The 24,348-nt window shown below is 55.1% G+C and overlaps 1 protein-coding gene across 3 annotated transcripts in view; it reads left to right on the top strand.

Annotated features, from left to right (window-relative positions):
* CRHR1 (corticotropin releasing hormone receptor 1) overlaps window positions 1-23,318 on the top strand; it is a 31,261-nt gene extending 7,943 nt beyond the window's left edge. The window contains exons 2-13 of one of the 3 annotated variants that reach the window (XM_064636504.1): window positions 407-491; window positions 8,697-8,816; window positions 9,898-9,983; window positions 10,890-10,996; window positions 12,154-12,274; window positions 13,048-13,201; window positions 14,228-14,288; window positions 15,510-15,582; window positions 16,610-16,695; window positions 18,449-18,584; window positions 18,760-18,801; window positions 20,822-23,318. In XM_064636504.1, the coding sequence (XP_064492574.1) occupies window positions 407-491; window positions 8,697-8,816; window positions 9,898-9,983; window positions 10,890-10,996; window positions 12,154-12,274; window positions 13,048-13,201; window positions 14,228-14,288; window positions 15,510-15,582; window positions 16,610-16,695; window positions 18,449-18,584; window positions 18,760-18,801; window positions 20,822-20,962 (1,212 nt within the window). In that variant the 3' untranslated portion in view covers window positions 20,963-23,318. Of the gene's footprint in view, window positions 1-406; window positions 492-8,696; window positions 8,817-9,880; window positions 9,984-10,889; window positions 10,997-12,153; window positions 12,275-13,047; window positions 13,202-14,227; window positions 14,289-15,509; window positions 15,583-16,609; window positions 16,696-18,448; window positions 18,585-18,759; window positions 18,802-20,821 lie in introns of all 3 variants that reach the window. The other 2 variants (XM_064636506.1, XM_064636505.1) reach the window with 2 other exon arrangements.
* Window positions 23,319-24,348: the final 1,030 nt, after the last annotated feature.

Below are 24,348 nucleotides of genomic sequence, written 5' to 3'. Positions count from 1 at the left end.
GTCTGTGGATCTGATCTCCTTAAGGACGTGTATGAACATCTTCCCACTGACAGCTTACAAGGCTGGGATTTCAATAAGGGATTGCAAATCCGGGCTCGTCATGTTCCCCCTCCTGCTCCCGGGATTCAGAGATGCAAAACCCAACAGTGCTGATTAAAATGCTAAAGAGCACAAGCTCTCCACCACCACTCAGCAGGGGCTGTGCAGGAGGGTTTGCTGAGGAGGGGTGTGTAGGGCAGAGAGCTGGAGGAGCCCTGGGAATCCATCCTGCACGTGGATACGTGTCCACTGCGGGGGTGGCACCCAGCAAGCCAGGCTCAGATCCGACCCGAGGAGGGATGTGGGGCTGGGGAAGCAGCATATTGCCCATCTAACCCTGCCTGGGGTCTGCTCTCTCCCCATGCAGGCGTGTCTCCTCTGGGCCAGCCGGGCTGCAGCCTCCATCCAGGAGCAGTACTGCGAGAGCCTGGCACCTGCCACCAACCACAGCGGTGAGTGCCCCCCGTCCCCAGCCCCCCCAGCCCCCCCAGAGGTGTCTCTGGGGTGTCTCTGGGCAGATGTGCAGCTGCCTGGACCCTTTTTGGGGAGGTGGGATGTGCTGAGGCTGTCACAGCCCCGTGTCGCTCCTCTCGGGGTGACACTTGAGGCAGGGGGGGGATGCAGAGCTCAGGAGAGCTAAAAACAGGGGAAATAAGTGTCTGTTGGGCTGGGCTTTGGGGGGAAGTGGGCAAAGAGACATCTGTCCAGCCCCTGCTCCCTCAGTGCCCATTCTCTGCCATGCCCAGGGACACCTTTGTCTACTCTGCCATCCCCCTGCCCAGGGGTGGTGGCTGGAGGTTGTGACCTTCTGTGGAGATCGTGTCACCAGCACAGTGTGGCCACCAAGTGCCACCCTCCATCCCCAGCACTCCTAGACATGTGCCACTGAGCACTTTGGGAGGTCACCAGCCACGAGGAGCTTTTGGGGACGTGGCCATGGCCAGGGCTGGCTCAGCCAAGCTGGGTGGCAGCAGCAGGGTCAGGAGCAGCTCACCCCTCCTCAGCGTTGTCCATGGGTTTGCATCCAATCAGGTCGGGGCTTGTGCCAAAAGTGGCTTTTAGCCTGTATTCGGGACATGACTTGGATGTCACCTCAGCAGTGACAGGTCTGGTTCAGTGACAGGTTTCGGGGGAGGAGAGGTGTGAGAGAGAGAGAGGAGCTCACAGGGACAAGGAGAAAAGTCCTCCCCAGCTCAGGGATGCTGCAGGCTTTGTTTTCCCATGACTGAATGAAGCCCAGGGCCAAGTGGGTGAGGGATGGCCACGGGCACCCAGCCCTGATGGATGGGTGCCCACCACCCAGCTCCCGTTAACAGCAGCATTACAGACCCCTTCCTAACAAAGCACAGCTGATTCAGTGCCTGGCCAAGCCCAGGCCACCACAGAGCCCTGCAAGGAGCATCCCAAATCCCAAGAGGTGGGGAGAGAATGGCAGTGCCCGGGTGTCTGCTCAGGAGACCCGGTCATCACTCATGTGCTTTGCTCCCTGAAAGGTTTCATCACTCTGCTCCTTGAAGTGCTGTGCTTGGCTGTGTTAGGCTGGGATAAATGCTGACCCAGGGCAGCAGGCAGGTCCCAGAGAATCCTCGTGGCCTTTTCCACCCGCTGCTGGAACCTCCCGAGCCCAGGGGAGAGGGCAGAGACGGGGGAGAATTTCTGCCGTGGTTTGCTGATGGATGTGCCCTGCAAAAATCACCCCCATCCCCAAGCGGTGAGAGCTGCTTTCTGCAAGGACTGGGCTTTGCTCAGCGGGGATTTCTCAGCGTGATTCCAGGCAGGATTTAGTGCCCCTCGGTGCCCATCGCTCTGGCACAGGGGACAACTTGTCACGTTTCAAAACGTCCGTCGGCTCCACCCCCCCGACCTGCCATCCCCGAGCGGCTCGTTAATTTGGGATGGGGCTGGCACACAGGAGAGACACTTCCAGCCGCAGGAGGGGGCTTAGAACAAGAGGCAGAGATAAACTAATTGTCTTCTGTCTGCGTGGTAAGCGGAGCTCAGCGCCAGCCCCGCTCCTTGGGGTCCATTTAAGCCCAGCCTGGTGGAGGCAGCGATTCCCACCGAGGGATGTTTACAGAGCTGGGAACTTTGTTTGGAGGCTGTTTAACATGGAGAGCTGTTGGGATGATGCTAATGAGAATTGCAGCGAGGCCGGGAGACTTAATTTGTGAGTGCCTGCGCAGCCCTTGGGAAATGGCACATGCTGAGAACACGAGCCCAGGGCTCCCCCTGCGCAGGGCTCGGCGGGGGATCTGTTGGATGCACACAGGGGCAGTGCCTTGTGCCTGTGTGCAGCATCCCCCCTCTGAAAAACAGCCCAGCGTGGACTCTTCTCCTCCCCCAGGCCACCAGCCCCTTCCTTACTTGCTGTCCCAGGTTTTGAGGAGGATGTGTGGCCGGCCAGTGATGTCACCAGGGTGCCAGCGCTCCCTGAGACACATGCACTGAGCTGGGAAGGTCTCTGCCACAGCAGTGGGGTGGGGGCAGGCTGGGGTGGTGCTCACCAGGTTCGGGCAGTGCAAGCAAACCCTCATCCCAGGAATTGGAGCAGCTGAGCCCCACAGAGCTCCCCTGGCCTGCCCTCTTATCACCACAGATTTACCCACCTTCTCCAAGTGCCCTCCGAGTCCCCTTGGACTGCCTGCACTGGTGGGATGGTCCTGGTATTTTAGGTATCCATCAAAATACCCCTTGATGAGCCCCTGCTCCTGGCCAGGGCACCCACATCCAGCTGGACACTCCCTCAGAAGGCTGCATCCCACAGGAGTAGTGAAGCAGGAACATCAGGCTGGACTCGAGGCCAGCATGGGGCATTCGGAAAGCAGGATCTGCTGCACCCCCAGGCAGCTGGAAGCCAAGAAATTCCCAGCTCAGGCCTGAAAAGGACCACAGTGAGGATCAGCAGCCCTTGTCTGGGGTGGATGGGTGCTGTCCCAAGGGCTCCCAGCCCACACATTCCCTGGATTTCCCTCGCTGATGGTTTCAGCTCGGGCTCTGTGCGCGGCTGGTCCTCGCTCTGACGCAAAACCCACCGGGGAGGTCCTTTCATCCACCGAGGGGCAAAGCATCCCCCTGCAGCTGCAGGATGGCTTCTCTGGGGAAGGGAGGGGGAATCTGAGCAGATGGGAAAGCCTCTTCCTCATGAACACCGAGGCTTTTCCAGAGCAGCTCAGCGGGAAGCACTGGAGCTTCCCGAGCGGAGCGAGCTCGGAGGGCTCGTGCGGCTGCTTTGCTGCTCGCAGCTCTCAAGCCTGGGATCAGCCCAAGGAGTTGCCACCCAACTGCCAATATCCCTGTCTGGTCCACTCCCTTCAGCTTGTTACCACAATAAATTCTTATCCTCAATCCCGTGTGTGTGCTCAGGAGAGAGAGGGGAGTGCAGGCAATTCCTTCTCAGCAAAGAAACGTTTCCTGCCACTGCAAGTTCACCTAAAGCAAAGGAAAAATGACACCAGGGCGAGGCAGAACTGAAAAGAAATGTCTGGATTGGGTTTTTTGGTTTTGTTTCCTTTTTTTTTTTTTTTTGAACTGGAGGTTTTTTCGAGGGGGAAATGGAGCGTAGCTTTGCATTGAATAAAGCAAATTTAATTGGTCCAGATGCAGCAAAACCCTGTGGCTGAGGAGCAGCGAGTGATGAGAACAATTCTTTCACGGGCACTTTATCAGACAGGTTTGGTAACACCTCTCCCAGCGGGTGACAAGTTTGACCAAGAGCTTTTCCACCCACTCCAGCTCAGCTCCCCAAAGCGCTGACGCTGCTCCAGCAGCTCTCGTGCCACTGCTCTTCCATCCACTCCCTGACTCCCCTGGGGTGAGACTGGAATTTAAATTCAGAAAGGTCAAATTAACAGCAGCAGTGCCTCTTTTCCCTTCAAGCCTCGTTGGCATCTCTCCCACCAAGGCAGAAATATTAATAAAGGAGCTGAGCAGGGGCTAAAGAGGCAGCAGTGAGTCCTGGCAGGGATGGAAGGAGAGACACGATACTTGGTTTGGGAACCAAAAAATGGGAAATCACCTTATATGGAAAACCATCGTGGTTTAAGTGTGTCCTGGCATTGATAAAGCCATCCTGTTCCATCATCTGGGAAAGAGGGATGTCAACAGCAACTCCCTCATATTCACAGATTTTATTGTAGTGGAGGAGGGAAGATGATGAGGTTTCCTGGTAGGAAACAGTGTCCTGGCACAGAGCAGCAGCCCCAGCAGTCAAACTGCACTTTGCAGGGGGTGCAGAGAAGTCCTTGCCAGCTGCTCTGTGCAGTTGTAGCCAAACTAGAAGGCTCTGTCAGGAAAACTCTGCCAGGGAGGGACTGTGCTGCTTCTCTCACCCACCACCAAACCCCAGCCAAACCCAGGGAATGAACCACTTGCTGCCACACTTGGTTATAACACAAATCCCACCACCACGGGGGTCATCTCAGGAGAACGTGCTACACCCCAAACCCAACCCTCTACATTTTATATTCTGTAAATTTACATGCTGTAAAGCTGTTCATGGATCAGCCTTAAGTGACAACAAGCCAGGCTTGGTGACTCCTATTTATTCTTCTCCAGAGCAGCAGCAAAGACTCGAGGGGACAGTCAGTGATGGTAAATAGCAACAAGCCAAAAATTCATTACCAAGACACTTTGCTATCATAACATTTAATTAGCCTGGGTAATTATTTTTCATGGAGAAGTGTGGGACTTGAAATGCTTGTGAGGATCACTGGGGATTTTTTTAAGGGCTGGAGTCTGACAAAGGTAAATAGAGGCACCCAACGCCACCAAAAGCAGTGCTGGGAGCAGAGTGTGAGCAGGGACGTGTTTTGAGGCAACCAGAGTTGCTCCCAGCCATCCTGAGACCTCAGAGGGAGGGCAAGCAGCTCCACCACCCCAATCTTACCCCACGTTAACATGAATTGTCCCCCAGTGCCGTTTCCCTCGATGCCTCGAGGCGTTGTGCAGCATTTAACACCGGAGCCGCCCCACCCTGGCACATCAGCACCTTGAAATAAAAACATCCCTCCCCAAAAAGGCCCTTGTTTTGGGGCAGCAAGGTGTGAAAGGGCTCTTTCCGCTCCCCCAGGGTGGTGGAGCTGCCGGGGAGGGCCGAGCAGCTCTTTGTGCCTGCAGTGAGTGTGTCTTGATTAGATGTGGAGATGAAGCCCTGATTGCCAAATGCAAACGCTGCAGCAGACACCCAGGGGACACGCTCAGGGGCTCAGGCAGCAGCAGGGCAGTCACAGGGGACATCAGAGATGGGCAGAGAGAACTGAGGTTGAATAAGAGCTGGGGACAGGTAGTGATAGGAGTTAACAACGTTCAGCTGCTCCTCAGCCTCTGGAGACACCTCGGATAAATAACCCCGTCACTCCTGTGGTTCAGATTTCATCCTCTCTGCCCGCTCCTTTGCGCTGCAGAGGGGGAGGGAGGCGTCACCTCGGACCATCACAGCAGTGTCTGTGCCCAGCAGCACACTGGGATGGGGCACAGCCTCCACTGGGGCACAGCTTTGCCCAGGGGAGACGAGGGCGTGTTTACCAGCACTGTTTTATCAGCACAACCTCTGCTTTCCTCCTCTGGTGGTACAATAACCCTTCAGACCTCCTGGCACCGGCTCAGGAGCACCGTGGCCACGCGTCTGGTGGTGCTGGTCCGGGATAAACCCTCTCCATCCTCTTTACATTAGCTCAAAATCTTTTGGCAGGTGAAGCCGGGGCTGGAGAGCTTTGCCCTGCCAGGATCCACTCGGGTGTGTGGCTTTAGCTCGCAGCCATCTCGGGGGGACCTCTGCCAGTGTTGGGAGCAGGCTGGAGAAGGATGTTTTCTATAAACGGATGGGATATTGCTACAGTTATCCTGAGACAGTTATTGTGATGCAGTTGTCTCGGTGTAAGTCCCTGGACAGGCACGTTTTTCCTGCAGAAGAAAGTAAATGCTTTATACTGCTTGCAGCACTTCCAAAGGCAATGGGGTGAGAAGGGATTGGAGTGACTTCCCCTGTGCCACATTCCCCAAAAAGCAGGGGAATTCAAAGCAGGACAGCTCCCTCCTAACCAAAATCCCATGTTTTTGTGCGGGAAGAAGCCAAATCAGGGGGATTTAGTGCAGGTAGGAAATTCATTTGACCCTTCCTGCTGTAAATCTGCAAAGCCCAGACCTGTGCAGCCACCAGAGCTGAGAACGGGGGAGGATAATCCCCCTGCAAACAGGGATGGGCTGCCGAGCAGACAGGGAAGCATTTAGCACTGATACATGTAATTTCCATGCTAAACAGCCCTCCGAGTGCTGGGAGCCGTGTGCCCCTGGGAGCAGCTGGAGCAGAGGGGATCTCGCAGCCCTCACGGCGCTCTTTGCCTTTGCTGTTTTACTTAACCCTTCCCCAGCAGGAGGGGTTTTTTCCCTTTCCCCACGTGCTGGAAGAGCAGGAAGAGCAGCCTCTGCTCTCTGCAGCTTTTCTTCATCCAGCATCTCTCAGCGTGAGCCTGGGAAAGGTGTTCCAGCCACCCACTGGATTAAAAACTGGTGGGACAGACCCAGAAATCAATGCAGGGGCAAAGCCTGCTGAGCACAGGGTGAGGTCCCCGGAGCACCCACAGCCTGGTGAGCACCTGACTGCACCCCCTGACCCAAATGTCCCCCCAAATGTCAGCCCTGAGCCGTGGGATGAGGAGGGGGTTGGGCTCCTGGTGCTGCTGCTCCACCTCCCCCGTAGTGGGACCGGTGGGACCCCCCGGGTTTGTCACCTGGTGGGTGGGTGTCTGTCACACTCTGCCAGTGCCACCCGGCCTTAAATCAAGCACCTGGGAGATATTAAAGCCAGACTGGAGCAGATGTGTCAGCGAGTGACGCCACCTCTGTCTGGCCACATCATCTCCGGGGGTTTAGCCTGGGTTTGGTTATTCCTGGCCCTGCTGCTGGAGAACATCATCCTCGCTGCTCCCTGGCCCTGCTGACTTCTCATTCCTGACTCTCCTCCCTGAGCTGTGCCCCAGCACAGCCCCTGGGATGCAGGAGGGAAGCTGAGGCACGAGGGGATGTGGAAAAAACAGAGTTTTATTGTGCTCAGCTCCACCAGTGCCAGGCTGGGAGGGTTTGGTGGCTGCATGAGCTGCTCTGGGCATCAGCACTGTGCAATCCCCACTTTCCCGGGCTGGGTTATTCCAAGTGAAGCTTTTCCCTTTCCAGACCCTCAAGCAGCTCCTCACCTGGGTGGCTCCCAGGGAGAGCACTTGCAAATTAACTTTGTCCTCAGTCGAAGCAATTACTGCTTGTTTTTTCTTTACATGGCTGAATATAATCATAAAATTTTAAACAGGGCCTTCATTTCTCTGTGACCCTCCATTTCTCTGTCAAATTTGGGTCAAAACAACGAAGGAGCTCAATAAATGCAGATGGATGCAAAAGGCAGAGACACTCACACGTGATTAAGGGCACCTTGTTTCCCATGAAATAGAGGCTTAAAACAGTTAATTTAAAGGCAAGGTTGCCACAGCAACCCTACACATTAGCAAAGCTAAAAGCAAAGGTCATTGTTAAAATTAATTTCTCCCTACAAGCTCTGGGAGGCAGAAGGTAACACTCACCACGCTGATGCTTCCCTGTCTCACATGCTTGGAAGTTGTTTGAGGAAAACACTGGAAGCGCTGCAAATTTCCTCTGAGAAGGTCCAAAAATAACAATATTCCTCCATAAAACCCTCCATCGTATTAATAACACAGCATTATTTTTTTTTTGGTCACTCTTCAGCCAGCTCCCTCCATAGGACTTTTTGGGAAAGGCATTCAAACAGCAGCCAGGAATTCTGGGGGAGAGGAAAGGCCGTGTTCCTGCAGCCAAGGAGCTGTGAATTGGGGTGGTTTTGCCTTAGGAAACGGCAATTCCTGTCTCTGTGCCAGCAGCACAAACATCTCTGCTACCCAGGAGTGGTTTGGACTGAACTCTGCCCCTTCCAGTGTCTCCTGCCCATCCATCTGCTGCTCGTCTGGGATCATATTCTATGGATATTCCAGCCACTGTGCTTCCCACCTCGCTGGGAGATGGAGCAGGGACATATTTAGCTTCAGGACATGTTGTTCTAAATATATACAATTTATACATAAAAAAGCCTGCAATCTGGCCTACCTAATGCCTACGTTAGCACACTCATGGAGCTGGGAAAAGCACACAAGTCCTTCTTGGAATCTGAAATAGAAGCAGCACATTTGGAGTCTTTTTCCCGGGAAAGGCTGGAAGAGACCAACGGGAATGGCTGGGAAGGAGGGTTTGGAGCCAGGAGGTGTGGGAGGGTTGGAGGGGCTCTGAGGAGCATCCCAGCAGAACCAGGCTGGAGTCACCACTGGGGAAGAGAAACTCTGGCTCGTTGCCTGTTGTGGGGCTGGATGGGTGGAGGAAGGAGCAGGGCTGGGAGACCAGAGCCAGGGAAGCTCCAGCTGATGTGAAGCCAGGCCTAAAACCAGAACTTGGGCCAGAACTGGGCTTAATCTGGGCATTTAGACAAGATCAGGGTCACAGCCACGGGCAGGAGCCTTGGCACAGACCCTGTTTGATGTTTGAGGGCTGAGCTCCTGGGCTCATCCAACGCTGCAGCTCCAGCTCTCCAGGCAAATCCTGACCCTGGAGGTGGCCCCTGGTGGCCCCCAGCCCCCAGTAACCCCGTGGCCTTGTCCCCCCAGGTCCCCAGTGCAATGCCTCCGTGGATCTGATCGGCACGTGCTGGCCCCGCAGCGCCGTGGGACAGCTGGTGGCCCGGCCCTGCCCCGAGTTCTTCTACGGGGTGCGGTACAACACCACCAGTAAGAGGGGCAGCACCCCTGGGGACATGCTGGGGGAGGGCTGGGGACACGGGGGACAAAGCATCTCTGGGCACAGAGCTCTTTTTCGACCAAAGAATCCCGGATTTCGGGGAGGGTGGTTTCGCTGCAGCAGCTCCCTGAGCAGGTTCTCCTGGACGGAGGAGAGGGGCTGCTGTCCCCATCCTGGGGACCAGGGCAGAGGAGTGAGCCTGCCCAGCCACTGCAGGTGGCACAGGGGGTCTGCAGCTCCCAACTGAGCAGAGACTGTGGGACTTTGCAGCTCAGCCCCTCCTGGCACGGGTGGCTGCACTGGCACTTCCAGGGACGTGCTGGGAGCAGGGGATGAAGTGAAGGCACATACAAAGTGCCCAAAGCCATTCCTAACACAGAGTGGAGTTTCTGCCCACCCAAGTGCTGCTTTTAATGAAAAAAAAATCTTGTTTGCCACAAAAACCATCACTTTTTCCATCCCCCATGCTGTGGCAGCAGTGCAGGATGACATGCACGGGGCTCCTGCTTTGTGGTGCCTCTGCTGCCATTGCAGGGGTGTCTCTGCACTAATCCCTACCTGTTCCTGCCTCCAACCCCTCCCATTCCTGTCCTATCCCATCCCCCTGATGAGGCTCAGGGGCTCTCCTGTTGAAGGAAGCCCAGCATCACCCCAGTTCTGCCATCACCCCACTGCTCACACCAGCACAGGCTGCTCCAGGCTCCTCCTGGAATTCCTGGAATTCCTCCCCACTCAGCTTTTGACACTCACTGTCCTTGCTGGGGGTCAAGAAGATCCTAATTCAAATTTTGGAGACGTGGTGAGGGCGGTGCTACGGGAGGGACAGTTTTGGAAGTGGGTGTAACAGCTGAGGTAATGCCCAAATATTGTAATTAGAATCTGAATATTGTAATTAGGATCCGAATACTGGAATTAGATGATGGTGTAAAGTTGTGAAGCCTGTGCAGCTCAGGGGGTGTGTGCAAATTATTCCTGTGCATCCTCGATAATAAAGGGGTGCTTTTTGCCTTTTAATACTCAAAATAGTCCAGGGATTTCTTCCTCCTCCTTTAAGGCATCCCTCTCTTCCAGACAATGGCTACAGGGAGTGCCTCGCCAACGGGAGCTGGGCAGCCCGGGTCAACTACTCCCAGTGCCAGGAGATCCTCAGTGAAGAGGTAGGACCTGGGGAAGCCCTCCCTGGGGATGAGTTGGGAAAGGAGGCAGATCCAGGTCAGGAATGCCCAGTGGGAGCTCTGGGATCTGAGGCTGTGTGTGGCAGTGATGACCCCCCTCCTTCACTTGGATTTGTGTTCCCTGTCAGAAGGAAAAGCCTGTTTCCATCCCCATTAAAAATCCCAGGGAACTGGCAGTGTGAGGTCTCCAGGCATCTGGATACAGGTTCTTCAGCCCCATCACCCTCCTGACACAGCACTAAGGGCAAACCCCATCCTGCCCTGCTGGCAGTGAAATAAAGGAGGTATTTAGGAAGCTGGAAGGTATAAAAATCAGGGATCAAGAATTACAAGCCCCTGAGTGGTTCGAGCCACCCCTCAGAGCAGAGGGGAAGAGATAAGGGTTGTTCATTTGCAGCTGATACCACCTCTGGTATTTAAGATGCTGATATCTCTTGCCAGGAATGGTTTTCTCACTCAGTTAATTGCTAATTCACAGGTTGGATGAGTGCCTAACAGCAGGAGTGATCAATTAATTTAATTACCACTCACACCTTCCCTCTGCCCGAATTCATCCCAGCCTCTCAGCTGCCCCCAGGGCAGGGGGGGATGAACTGAGACATCAGATTGCAGCGAGCTCAGCTCCATTCCAGCAGGGGTTCCCCAGAGGATGGGCTGGGGATGGCCCAGCTCTGAGCAGGGGGCAGGACTGGGATGTGAAACCAGGCTGGTGCCTCCCCTGCCCACATTACCCCCACCCCCTTCCATCCCTGCCCTGCCCCAGGGAGGGGGATTTCTGAAAAAGGGCCCCAAATTGGCAGCGCAGCTCCCGCGGGTGACGTGCTGGAGGAGGGGGGTTTGTGGGGCTGCTGGGGCTGCTCTGACCCCCCTCCCCGTGTCCCCCCCCAGAGGAAGAGCAAGCTGCACTACCACATTGCTGTCATCATCAACTACCTGGGCCACTGTGTCTCACTGGGGGCCCTCCTGGTGGCCTTTGTCCTCTTCATGCGCCTCAGGTGAGTGACACAAACGTGTCCCTGCCGGGGGGACGAGCCCAGGGAGGTCACTTGTAGGGCTGAGTGTCCTTGCTGGGACCCCAGGGGCGACAAGCTGGGGCCATGCCCTGGGTGAGGTGGGCAGGGAGGCAGCCAGGAGGGGGAAGGCACCAAGGAGCACCCTCTGCCTCCATAACCAGGGGCTTTCAAAGGAGGAGAACAGGCAGGGATGGACCCAGCCCCCGTGTTTTGCCATATCCTCCCCCCTGGCCACTCCTGCCATGGAATCCCACAGGGATCATGCCTATCTCAGGGTTGTTTTCCTCCTTTGAAAGCCCCTGGTTATGGGGGCAGAGGGTGCCTTCCTTGGTGCCTTCCCCCTCCTTGTCACTGTTAAAGTCAGGGATGGCCAATGTGACACAGAATCTTCTTCCAAAGCAGGGACAGGATTACAAGAAGGCTGCAATCACTTTATTGCAACAGGTTGCAAACATTTATACTTCTCACACATCACACATGTCAACTTTCTATTGGTGCCTTCATATAAACATATATCAGGCCATCCACATGTCATCCTGCTATTGGTACACATAGATCAGGTCATACTTGTCAGCTTAATTATTGGTATTTTGATGTACACACACATCAGGCCATATTCATGTCAATCTACTATTGGTATCTTGATGTATAAATAAATCAGGATTGGCTGACACAGCTTCTGTTGAGTCATGATGACTTGCAGAAAGGACAGGAAGTCCATTTCTGTCCTCCATCATCTTCCTTTCTGAAAGTTGCCCACATTCCTCTGCACGCTGTGTTCTCCTCCTTTCAGGGCTGTGCTGTAATCCTGTTTATGTCCACTGCTTCATTGATAAATGCCAGGCTGCTGACAGGCTTGCTGTCAACCCTGACACTCCCCCATGGCCACTCCTGCCATGGAATCCCACAGGGATCATGCCTATCTCAGGGTTGTTTTCCTCCTTTGAAAGCCCCTGGGTTTGGAGGCAGAGGGTGCCTTCCTTGGTGCCTTCCCCCTCCTGGCCTCCTTCCTGCCCCCCTCACCCAGGGCATGGCCCCAGCAGGTCGCCCTTGGGGTCCCACAAGGACACTCAGCCCCACAAAGAGCTCTGTCCCCCTGTCCCCGAGCTCTGATGGTGCCTCGTTCCACCCCTGTCCAGGAGCATCCGGTGCCTGAGGAACATCATCCACTGGAACCTGATCACGGCGTTCATCCTGCGCAACGCCACCTGGTTCGTGGTGCAGCTCACCATGAACCCCGAGGTGCACGAGAGCAACGTGGTGGGTGCAGCTCTGCTGGGCTGAGCCTGGCCCTGAGCAGCTGGGGGGGAGTGAGGGGATCAGAGAATCACAGAATCAGCTGGGTTGGAAGGGACCTCTGAGACCATCAAGTCCAACCCTTGATCCAACCCCGCTGTGGTTCCCAGCCCATGGCACTGATGCCACATCCAGTCTGTCCTTAAACACCTCCAGGGATGGAGAATCCACCCCTTCCCTGGGCAGCCCATTCCAATGGCTGAGCACCCTCTCTGCAAAGAAATTCTTTCTAATCTCCAACCTAAACCTCCCCTGGCACAGCTGAAGACCCAGCCCTCTTGTCTTGCTGATGGCTGCCTGGGAAAAGAGACCAACCCCCCCCGGCTCCCCCCTCCTGTCAGGGAGTTGTAGAGAGGTTTCAGGTAGTTGTAGAGAGATCCTGAGATCAGAGAATCACAGAGTGGTTTGGCTTGGAAGGATCCAACCCCCTGCCCTGGGCAGGGACACCTTCCACTAACCCAGCCCCATCCAACCTGGCCTTGGACACTTGCAGGGATCCAGGGGCAGCCACAGCTTCTCTGGGCAACCTGTGCCAGGGCCTCCCACCCTCAGAGGGAACAATTTCTCCCTAAAATCCCATCTAACCCTCCTCTCTGTCAGTTTGAGGCAGATAGGGCTGTGTGGTGGTTGGAGGACAACCCAGGCGTGTGAGAATCACACCTTCAGCTGCTCTGCTGCTGCATTGGTTTCCCCACTGCAACCCAGAGCTCTGGAGGTTCCACATCTCCTCCTGGCAGGTCTGGTGCCGCCTGGTCACTGCTGCCTACAACTACTTCCACGTCACCAACTTCTTCTGGATGTTCGGGGAGGGCTGTTACCTGCACACGGCCATCGTGCTCACCTACTCCACCGACAAGCTGCGCAAGTGGATGTTCATCTGCATCGGCTGGTGTGAGTCCCAGGGGGCCCCCTCCACCCCCTGCTCCTGGTCTTGCACCCAAATATCCGCCAGGAGCAGGAGGGTGGGATTTGCACTGGCAAATGTGTGTGAGGGAGCCCCTGGTACAGCGGGATTTTGTGGTGTTGCCCCCCCTGTCGCTGTTCGTGTCGGGGACGGCCAATGTGACACAGAATCTTCTTCCAAAGCAGGGACAGGATTACAAGTAATCACTTTATTGTAACAGGTTGCAAACATTTATACTTGTCACACATCACACATGTCAACTTTCTATCGGTGCCTTCATAGATCAGGTCACACACATGTCACCCTGCTATTGGTACACACAGATCAGGTCACACACATGTCATCCTCCTGTTGGTACACACAGATCAGGTCACACACATGTCACCCTGCTGTTGGTACACACAGATCAGGTCACATACATGTCATCCTCCTGTTGGTACACACAGATCAGGTCACATACATGTCACCCTGCTATTGGTACACACAGATCAGGTCACACACATGTCATCCTGCCATTGGTACACACAGATCGGGCCATACACATGTCACCCTGTTATTGGTACACATAGATCAGGTCACATACATGTCACCCTCCTGTTGGTACACATAGATCAGGTCACATACGTGTCATCCCGTTATTGGTACACATAGATCAGGTCACATACATGTCACCCTGCTATTGGTACACATAGATCAGGCCATCAGGCCATCCACATGTCAACCTGCCATTGGTACTTTCATGTATACCCACACCAGGATTGGTTGCAAACTAACAAACACAGATTTTGTCAAGTCATCCTGACTTGTAAAAAGTACAGGAGGTCCATTCCTGCCTTCCATCTTCTTCCTTTCTGAAAGTTGCCCACATTCCTCTGCATGCTGTGTTCTCCTCCTTTCAGGGTTGTGCTGTAATCCTGTTGGTGTCCACTGCTTCACTGATAAATGCCAGGCTGCTGACAGGTTTGCTGTCAACCCTGACACCCCCTGAGACTCACCTGGGTGTTCCCTTGCAGGTATCCCCTTCCCCATCATCGTGGCCTGGGCCATTGGGAAGCTCTACTACGACAACGAGAAGTGAGCCTGATTGCTTTTGTCCCCCTTTCCCTTCTCTGTCCCAAATCCCCAGAGATCACTTGTGCCAGGGGCTCTGGCAGGGAGGAAAAAAAGGATGTTCTTCTTCCATTCTTTCTTTTATCCCGCCTTTGGTCTCTCTGCAGCCCTGCCCCTGCTTGTTTCTTCTCAAAAGGCAAATGAGATCTTTTTTAAGGGGGAAAAAAAGGCAAGATTAAGCCACAGCTCCTACAATGGGTTTGCCAAATGGAGCTGGGATTGAACCAGCAGAGATCTGAACTACCCCCACCTGGGCCATTTTCACAGGCACCTGCAAAGGAAGGTCTTAGCAGGCACCTGAGAGTTCATACCTTGGACTGGGGAGTTAAAAGGAGCCTGTTGAGATGAAAGGCAGCCTGTCCTGTTTTCCACAGCTGGTTTTCTGCTCCCCAGTTTCAGCAGCCCTGTGCTACTCACACAGCACTGGTTTAACAACCCCAGCAAGGTGTTCCCAGGACAGGGACCCCAGAGGGTTTGCTGGGAGCAGAGCCAACCCAGACCTGGGCAAGGTCACAGAATATCCTGAGCTGGGAGGGACCCCCAAGGATCATCCATCCAACCCCTGGCCCTGCACAGACACCCCAACAATCCCACCCTGTCCCTCAGAGCATTGACCAAACCCTCCTGGAGCTCTGGCAGCCTTGGGGCCGTGCCCACTGCCCTGGGGAGCCTGGGCAGTGCCAACCACCCTCTGGGGGAAGAACCTTTCCCTGAGATCCATCCTGACCCTGCCCTGGCACAGCTCCAGCCCTTCCCTGGTCCTGTCCCTGCTCACCCAGAGCTGGAGCTGCCCCTGGGGAGGAGCTGCAGCCCCTGGTGAGGTCTGACCTCAGTCTGCTCCTCTCCAGCTGAACACACCAAGTGCCCTCAGCTGCTCCTCGGGTGGCCCCTCCAGACCCTTCCCCATCCTCCTGTCCCTACTTTAGGAGCTTTAGACCTTTCTTATATTGTGATGCCCAGAATTGCCCCTGAGACTCCAGGCGAGGCCACACCAGAGCAGAGAGGGACAATCCCCTCCTTCATGAAGGGGTCAGTCCCTGCTTATCCTACAATAACCAGTTCCCACATCCATATGGGGCCTGTTACCACCCCCACAAACCCTTGGCACCTCCTTTTCCTGGGTTCCAGGTCACCCCCATGTCAGGCTTGTCCCCACCACTGCTTATCTTTGTCCTTGCCTTGCAGGTGCTGGTTTGGGAAGCGAGCAGGAGTCTACACTGACTACATTTACCAAGGCCCCATGATCCTGGTGCTGCTGGTAAGAGCAAAGTGACCTCCTGGGCTGAACAGAGTCCTTCCAGCTGCAGGTGGGATGCAGCTGCTCCTGCCCAGGGCTTGGCCCCCTCCTTTAGCTTCACTCTGCTGTGGCTGGTTCTGCTGCCCCACAGCAGCACTGCCCTCACCCAGACTGCCCCCTGAGAAAATCTGGGCTTGGGATGGGCTGCAAATGTGCCTGGAGACCTCACTCTGACAGGGATGTCCCATCAGCAGACTCCCACGTGTATCAGGAAGCCCCTCCATCCCTACCCTGGCACTGGTTGGGTGCAGGGGGGTGCTCTGCACTTGCAGAAGCCTGGGAACCTCAACTCCATTCCCAGAGCCACCTCTCTTTGCTCCTGGCTGAGCAGTGATGCTTGACTGAGGGGTCACAGGGAGCACAGTTTGCTGGGACTTTGTCCTTTTGGGAAGGGACAAAGGAGAGCAGTGGTGGCAGGTCACAACCTGGGGGTCCAACCTGTGTTTGCAGGGGGACAGCCATGCACGAGGTCCCAAAACCATCCCTCCCTGCTTGCCTAGTGCTGAAACCACCCAAGGGAGGACTGATCACCAGCCTCCTGGAACAATTGATCCTGCTTCCCACTTCCCAGCCTGTCAGGTAGCCAGGCCACTGCTAATAAATGTCATTTGTGCTCAGCTCCAGGGCCACCTTCCCGTGCCCTCATTAGTGATTCTGCAGAGGGAGAGTGGCCAAGCAGCTGCTGGCAGCAACTCCCAGCCTTGTATTCCTCCTCTCCCTCCAACTTTTTCACCTTCAGCCCTTCCTCTAACACTTGTCCTGCCTCACCAGTCTCCTGGCGTGCCCTGCTGCCCTGATCCCTTGAGCAAACTCCTAAATCTTGTTGCTGAAGTGCTTTAAAAACAATAAATGCGCATGCCTGGGACAGGACAGGGAAGGCAGTAGATCAGGTGCAGGAGGAAACATTCCCATTTCCCCTGGCACAGCTGAGGAAATGGGAGGGAATGTTGGGGCAGCAGACACTAAGCAGTGACCCTCCTCCTTCCAGATCAACTTCATCTTTCTGTTCAACATCGTCCGAATCCTCATGACGAAGCTCCGAGCTTCCACCACCTCAGAGACCATCCAGTACAGGTAAGAAAGGGCATGAGCAACCCTGCAGCAAGACCTGGCTTCCCCCAGGATCAGGGGAGATGGGAACAACCCCAGCAGCCGGGCATTGAGGTGATGGGAGCACGGGGAGACACCCAAGAGCACCTCAAACGCTCTTTGGAGGCACACGGCCATTAAATCAGTGAGAACCTGCTGAGGGAGAACGTGGATGGCTGGATCTGCCTTGGAAGGGAGCCCTTGGGATTTGAGTCTCTTTGCAAAAATAAAAAAGCCTGTCCTGGTGGGACCTGATGAGCTCTCCAGGCTCGGAGCTGCAAATCCTGGCACGGAGGTGAGAATTAAATCGCTGCTTGACAGCAGAGCAGAGGCTGAGGAAGGAGTGAGGAATCGATGCCACCCCGACACCTCCTTGTGAAGAAGAAGGCAGCACTCCCACAGCACAAGGCAGGAGGATTTTAACCCTTCCTTCCCTGCTGGGGAATGTTTTGCAGGCAGCTTGGGAGGTGTGTGGTCAGAGCAGCTCTCCAAAGTGCCTGGAAGAGGAGAAGACACCTTGCTCTTCATCAGTGCTTCTCTCTGGAGCATTCTGTGGCCAGGGACTGGGGGATCTCAGCGAGTGCTGGTTCAAGAGAAACAGGTTTGGGGTGGAGGGGGGGCTTTTTCAGCCAAGAATGGAAAAGTTTTGGTTGGGTTATGAGGAAATACCAGCTTTCCTCCTCACGGAGTGTTGAGCTGGGCTGGATGGTTCAGCTGGGGCTGAGCAAAGAGAAAGGTTCTTGAGAAAGGCTGGTTGGCCTCAGCCAGCAATTTCGAGAGACTTTTGGTTTTCTGGTATTTGCCTGATTTTGGCAGGGAAGGTTTTTCACCATTGGGCAGGAGAACGTGTTCATTTCCCAGAAATATTTCAAGGGACAAGAAAACCTGGAGAATTTGGTAGGTTCTAAACTGTGCAGTCCTGCTTAAACCAGCAAGGGACAGCCCTGGAGGGGGCTCCTGCTCACCTTAGATGATGGCTTTTGGTAAAAAAAATGAATGGATTCCATGCTGCCATGGCTGCTCCCATGAGAAGAACGTGGTTTCCCATTGTTTTCCAGCCTGAAGATGCTCCTGTCCTCAGTTTCCTCCAGTTCCTCCACGTCATCAGCCCATTTGTGTCAGGGGCTGTGCTCTGCTCCAGGTCTGGGATGTAACACAGACCCAGCCCAGACCAACCAGGGAAGACTTTCCCATCTCAGCTACTGTTGGAATCTGTCCATTAACAGGATGTTTAAGCAAAAAGCGATGGCTTGGCACTGTTCTTGTCCCCTGATCCACAGGAATGCCAAGCCCTGGGCCTTCCCACACTCCCTGCATCAGCACTTTGGCTCTTCACAAACCACACTTGTAATCTCATCAAGTCAAGATAGCAAATTAATTACCTGAGATGAGGTTTTCATAAACCCACGTTGAAGGGCATGAATTATTACACCCTCCTTAATTCCTTTTTAATCGAGCCCTGCATCAGCCAAGCAATCATTTCACGCCAGCTCAAGGTCAGGCCCCTGCTCTCCACTGCCCTTTTTCTGGATGGAGAAGCACAGCAAGTCCCAGTGCTCCAACCAGCCCAGGCCCTTGGGAATTGCACTGGAAAACAGCTCAGCTTTGCTCTGTCCTCCCCTGGTTTACCAGTCCCAGGCAGGCCAGTCCCAGCCATGCTGGTGCTGAGAGTGGGATGGGCAGAGTCCTCGTGCCCAGGGCTGCCCTGCAGCAGCTCAGGTCCATGTTTTCTCCCCAGGAAAGCAGTCAAGGCCACGCTGGTGCTGCTGCCCTTGCTGGGGATCACCTACATGCTGTTCTTCGTCAACCCAGGGGAGGATGAGATCTCCAGGATAGTCTTCATCTACTTCAACTCCTTCCTGGAGTCCTTCCAGGTATGGTCCTCAGCACTGGCTTTCATCCCAGTCCCCCCACCAAGGGATGGGGCTGATGCCTCCCCCAGCTTCTGCCCCCTCCCAAAAACAGAGACCCCCAGACCCCAGGGCTGCTCCGAAGCTCCCAGTCCTGGGGTGCCTGCTGGAGGTGACTCTGCTGTTTGTCTCCTTCCAGGGCTTCTTTGTCTCTGTCTTCTACTGCTTCCTGAACAGTGAGGTGAGCACTGGGGGCTGGGGGGTGCTTGGGGGGTCTGCAGACACGAGCTCAGCCTGAGGCTCTGCCCCTGCCCAGGGTTTGGAGGGTGCTGGTCCCCAATTCCCCAGCTGAAGGAGAGCAGAGTCAGTGCCTCACCTCCAGCCCCAGGCACATCTGCAGCCCCAGATGGGAATGGCAGCTGTCAGCCCCTGCCTTTGGAGGAGGAAAATCCACCCCCCCAGAACAGATGCTCTCAGGGTGCCCCTGTGGGATTTGGTGCAGCAGAGCCAAGGGTCCCCTCATCCCTGGGGAATCCTTCCCAACCACTTCACACCAGCTCGAGGTCAGGCCTCTGCTCTCCACTGCCCTTTTCTGGCTGGAGGAACCACAGCAGGTGCTCAGTGCTCCAACCAGCCCAGTCCCTTGGGGATTGCACTGGAAAACAGCTCAGCTTTGCCAGTCCTGGGCTTCCATCCCCAGGGTGACCCCATAAACACAGGTGGGTACCCAGCTCCTGGGTGAGGGCACCTCCTGGGCTCTGACCCAAAACACAGGCAGCAGAAAGCCAAGGAGCTGAGAGCAGAGGCTGATCCTGCAGCCAGTTATTTGGGCACCTCTTTCCTCTGTCTCCTCCAAACCCTCCTGCACCTTTGCTGGCTCAGGAGAGTTTGCCCCAGATGAGCTTGTTTTGGTACCAAATCACATCTAATTGATGCAGGAGGAAAAGGGAGTGGAGCAGGGCTGGCTGGTGACCCAGGAACACATCACACCATGGTCCTTCACCTCTGGGGACTGTGGTGCTCACCCAACCTCAGCCTCAGCCCCCATTTCCCAGGGCCATCCCAGGCCTTTCTTCACCATTTACCTGCCACACAAAGCACTTGGGCTGCTGGAGGGTGGCATTAATGTCCAAGGAATGCCACTGGCACGAACCAGACAAGCCATTAAACCTCCCTGACTGCTCCTGTAGCTCTGCCAGCCCCTCACAGCACCAATGCAGGTGTGAGCTGCTGCCTCTCCCACAGAGCCCCTGGCTCAGATTTATTTCTCCCTCTTGTTTCCATTTTAAGCTCAAAGGCACCATCTCTCTTAATAGTTGATGTTACAGAATCACAGGATCGACCAGGTTGGAAAAGACCCCTGAGATTATTGAGTCCAACCCTGTCACCCATGTGACAGTGACTCAGCCCATGGCACTGATGCCAAATCCATTCTCTTCTTAAACACCTCCAGGGACAGTGACTCCACCACCCCCCTGGGCAGCCCATTCCAATGCCTGATCACTCTCTCTGGAAAAAATTCCTTCCTCTGTTCAACCTAAACCTCCCCTAGCACAGCTTAAGGCTGTGTTAATTAATACAATTAATGGGTTCATCTCCCTTGGTTGGTGCAAGGGCTGCATTTCACCAGCACCAAAGAAGTCTGGGTGCCCTGGGTAGGTGACAGGGGTTCCTGGGACCCCCAGGGGTGGCTGAGCAGGGTTTCAGCAGCATTTTTGGTGGGAAGCCCTGGGGCTGAGGGTGGCTGGTGGCTCTGGATGGCTGTGTGGTGACTGCCGGAAAAAACCCTTGCTTTCAATTTATGAGACAGCAAAAAACACCTGCAGGACAAGGAAAACTGCAGCAAGAAATTCTTTATTGCAGCGCTGGGTGCAACCCCAAGTCCCATGGCCTGGAAAAAGCACCATCCCATTGAAAAACGCGCTCTTTTTGTACTCTCTGTTAAATATTCAACAGGTGACAGGTATTTTTCATTAAAAGGTAATTTTTCGAACCCAGGAGGGGGTGTCACCCTCCCTCCTGATTGATTGATGACCCCCTGTAATGTACAAAGGCCAGCCATGTGGCCAGGGGATATTTTTCCATGTTTATATTTTTCCCTCTCCCGACCGCGACGTTTCCCTGGCGCCAGGCCCGGACGGGGCCTTCCCACCTCACAGCCTCCCCGAGGCGCCTAAGCAAATCCCAGCACCCTCTGTGTTTCCCACTAAATTCATTTTGCTTGTAATAAACCCAGATGATTTCTCTCCCCGTGCCCCCAGGTGCGCTCGGCCGTGCGGAAGCGCTGGCACCGCTGGCAGGACAAACACTCCATCCGCGCCCGCGTGGCCCGGGCCATGTCCATCCCCACCTCCCCCACCAGGGTCAGCTTCCACAGCATCAAGCAATCCACGGCTGTGTGAGCCAGGAGAGCCCCAGGACACGGCCTGCAGGGGCTGAGGGAGGTGATGGCCCTGCCCCGAGGGGGCACAGCACAGGGCAGGTCCTGCCCGCGCCGCCCGGGAGCCACGGGAGACCTGCCCAGCTCCTGCCTGGACCTGCGGGACAGCACAGCTGAGAGGCTGCTTGGTCGTCTCCCTGGCACTGCTGTGACCTGCTGGGATGGAAGAAGGAGCCAGAGGAAGCTGGAGAGGTCGCAGCAGCCTCCCTGCCTGCTCCAGCCTGGGCATGATGCCCCTCGTCGCTGCCCGGCTTGAGTTGTGAGCTGACACAGCTTTGAGCTGACAGGACACCAGGACACTACTGGGACAGCTGATGGGGCTAATCCCTGGGAAGCTGGGTCAGCCCTTCCAGTGAGCACCTGCTGGGATGCTGCTGGTGTGGGAAAACCCTCCGGAGGGGCCAAAGCCCTCTGTGTTGGCAGGGGGTGGATGGAGAGCCCTGGACTGATGGCAGACGTTGCTTTATGTGGCTGTGTTTTTGTACCACTGGGGTCACTCAAGCCCTGAGGGGGCTCTCAGTTGAGCCCTGGGGTCATCTCTGCCACTGGGATAACTGGAGCCCTTCCCCTGCCCCGTGCTGGGTCCTCAGATGTCCTGTACCTGCTGCTTGGTGTGACCAGGTCACTGCTCACCTTGACCCCAAGGATGGGGGGTGGGAGAGGGGAGGGAACCACACAGAGCACAGGGGTGGTGCCAGGGACTCTGAACAGCCCCACAGAGGGGTTTGGGCTGAAGGGAGGCACAGGAGTGAGGTAACTGTGGTGTGATGCAGCCCAGAGGGATCCCCAGGTCCCTGCACAGCCCCTGCCCCTCAGGCTGACCCCGTGTCCCTGCTCAGGGGGGGAAAGCTGGGGGAGCCCTGTGGTGGAGGGGTGGCTGAGGTCCCCAAAGGCAGCTATGACAGGGACACGCTGTGGCTCTGCTCCCCTTCCCCCTGCCCTGCTTCTCCCCGTGCCAGGTGGGCCCAGTGCCAAAGCTGCTCCTTGCTCTGGCACAGGGGATGGCACCAAACCATCCCCAGGCTGGGGTTAAGTGCCTTGGAGGAGCAGCAGCCTCCATCCTTCCCTGCCTCCATCCCTCCCTCCATCCCTGCCTCCCTCCCTTCCCACGCTGGAGACTCCAGCTTGTCCCTGATCCCACTCCCTGTTCCATGTGCTCACTGAAAGCAGCTGAGCAGAGAGGCCCATGCCAGTGGAGGGCTTTGGGGTTTGCCTTGACCTCCTTGGAGCCACATTTTCCTTGCCCCATATGAGGTCTGGGGATGCCTGGTTTGAGGGACAGATGCCAGGAGGGCATCATGGGACCAGTCTGCTCTCTGCATCCCAGGGATTTTTCCAGCAGGGGCCCTCCAGGATGTGGTGGGAGCCCCTTCACACTTCTGTGCCTCAGTTTCCCCCCAATAAAGAACAGGCCTAAGTGTGTCCTGCCCTGGGGAGATTTAAGCAGCTTTGAAAATGCAGTGCTCTGTGATTTCCTCAGGATACACCACCAGAAAGGAGGAAAAATCTTTCCCTTTTTTTTTGTGGTTTTTTTGTTTGTTTGTTTGTTTTCTTTAAAGGAAATCATAGGGGAAAAAAAAAAAACCTCTAGATCTTTCTTGAGTTCAGGAGTCTGAAGCAAATTCCTCATGTTTCCCTCCTGCTTTGGTTTCCCACCTGCATGTCCCCAGTGCAGCTAAACCAGAAATATCCCACTGCCCCCAGGGATGCACTGGGAGAAGCAACAGCTCCCAGTATGACCCAGTGACCACGTGAGGGCCACACCCTGCACATGGGGCGGGTTTTAGGCTTAGTACAACTTCATCCATCACCAACAGTCCCAAAAACTGCCCTTAATCCAACATATGGGCGAGAAAAAGACCCCCCCAGAGTTATGCAGTGGGAAAAGTGGCACCTCCCAGTTCTGCAGATGCTCCTACAAGGAGCAGACTTGTGTCTTCTCTCCTATCTTGGTTTCTCTGCTGGGTGCTCTGGCAGGTTAATAAAGATCTGCTGGGTCTGAAGAAGGGGAAATGCCCCAGGGAGTTTTTTTTTCATCGTCCCCACAAGTGATGGTGCCAAAAAAAAATGATGTGCTACGTGTTCAATTTGGATTTTTCTAGAGCCAAGGTCCACATCTGGGGGGGGAAAGAAGCTGGAAATCGAAAAACCAAAGAAAGAAACCCAAACAGAAGCACCTGTGTTCACACCCCTGGTTTTCCCTTCTCCTCTGGGTGGTTTGCTCTGACTGATGTGACTTTGCTTTCCGTAGCTGGAGAAACGTGTGTGTGTGTGTTCTCGGTCTTGTTTGATTAAAACTACTTGGATTCCTCTCACAAGGACTTTTTGGGGCACGTTTATCTTTTGGAAAAGTCAACCCTGCCCAGGTTTCCACGGCATCATCCTCACCCTGCAGTGGGCTCAGCATCCCACTGCTCCAGAGGCACCTGGGGGCTTTTTTGGTCTCCTTTCCACCCCAAATCCACAGGCCCAGGGCATGGAGATCAACAACATCTCACCTCAGGGACGTGAGGACCATCCCACACGGGTCTCCCACACAAGTACCACCATCAGGGCTGCAGAAACTCCTCCAAATTTTCCCCCTCCCCAGCTCAGCTAACGCAGAATAAAAACATAATGTGCTTCTCAGCAGGAGGGAGGGCCAATTAAACCCGGATTTCATTTCATACATCAATGTTTACAAGTGAAATTCAGACACAAACAGATTTCTGGTCAAGCTCTTCCGATGCAGAATTAATTTGTTCATCACACAGAGCCTTGGAGAGAGCTGTAATTTAGTAAGCACCGTGCACATAAATAATAATTACAGGTTCCTGCTGATTACATGATTGTATTTGAAGTTATCAAGTAACTCTGAGATTAATGACCTGCCAATCCTGTGCTCTCCACGAGGCTGTAGCCTCTTGAGATCGTTGTGGGTTAACCCTTGATGTTATTCTGGCCCCTCTCAGGGCTGGGAAAAGCAGAGTGGGACCCCAGGGATGGGACCTCGTGGTGCTGTGGGACATCCCAGTGGGATGAGGGGACTCCCAGGGGCCTCTCCAGCCCACAGAGATGGATTTTTATTGAGCTGCTTTATTTGGTTAACACATCCAGCCCACCAGGGGGGTTGTCCCCAGCCCTGGTCACCCCCAGGGTCACAGTTTGGGGGTCCTGAGGAGAAAATCTCCCATGCAGAGCCTGACTGGAGGCAGAGGAAAGCTCATGATCCTGATTCCCTGGGGAGGGAGCTGAGCTGAGCTTTCATCCCACCTTCCAGCCAGGCTGCCCTGTGCCAACCCCCCCTGCCAGAGCCAGGAGCTCCCAGTTCCAGGGATGAGGCTCCAGCCCTCAGTCAGAGCTGGGATT

This window comes from Pseudopipra pipra, chromosome 26, assembly GCF_036250125.1.
Source record: "Pseudopipra pipra isolate bDixPip1 chromosome 26, bDixPip1.hap1, whole genome shotgun sequence".
Classification (NCBI taxonomy): domain Eukaryota; kingdom Metazoa; phylum Chordata; class Aves; order Passeriformes; family Pipridae; genus Pseudopipra; species Pseudopipra pipra.
Note: the sequence above shows the minus strand (reverse complement) of the source record. Positions and strands in the feature narration are given on the sequence as shown.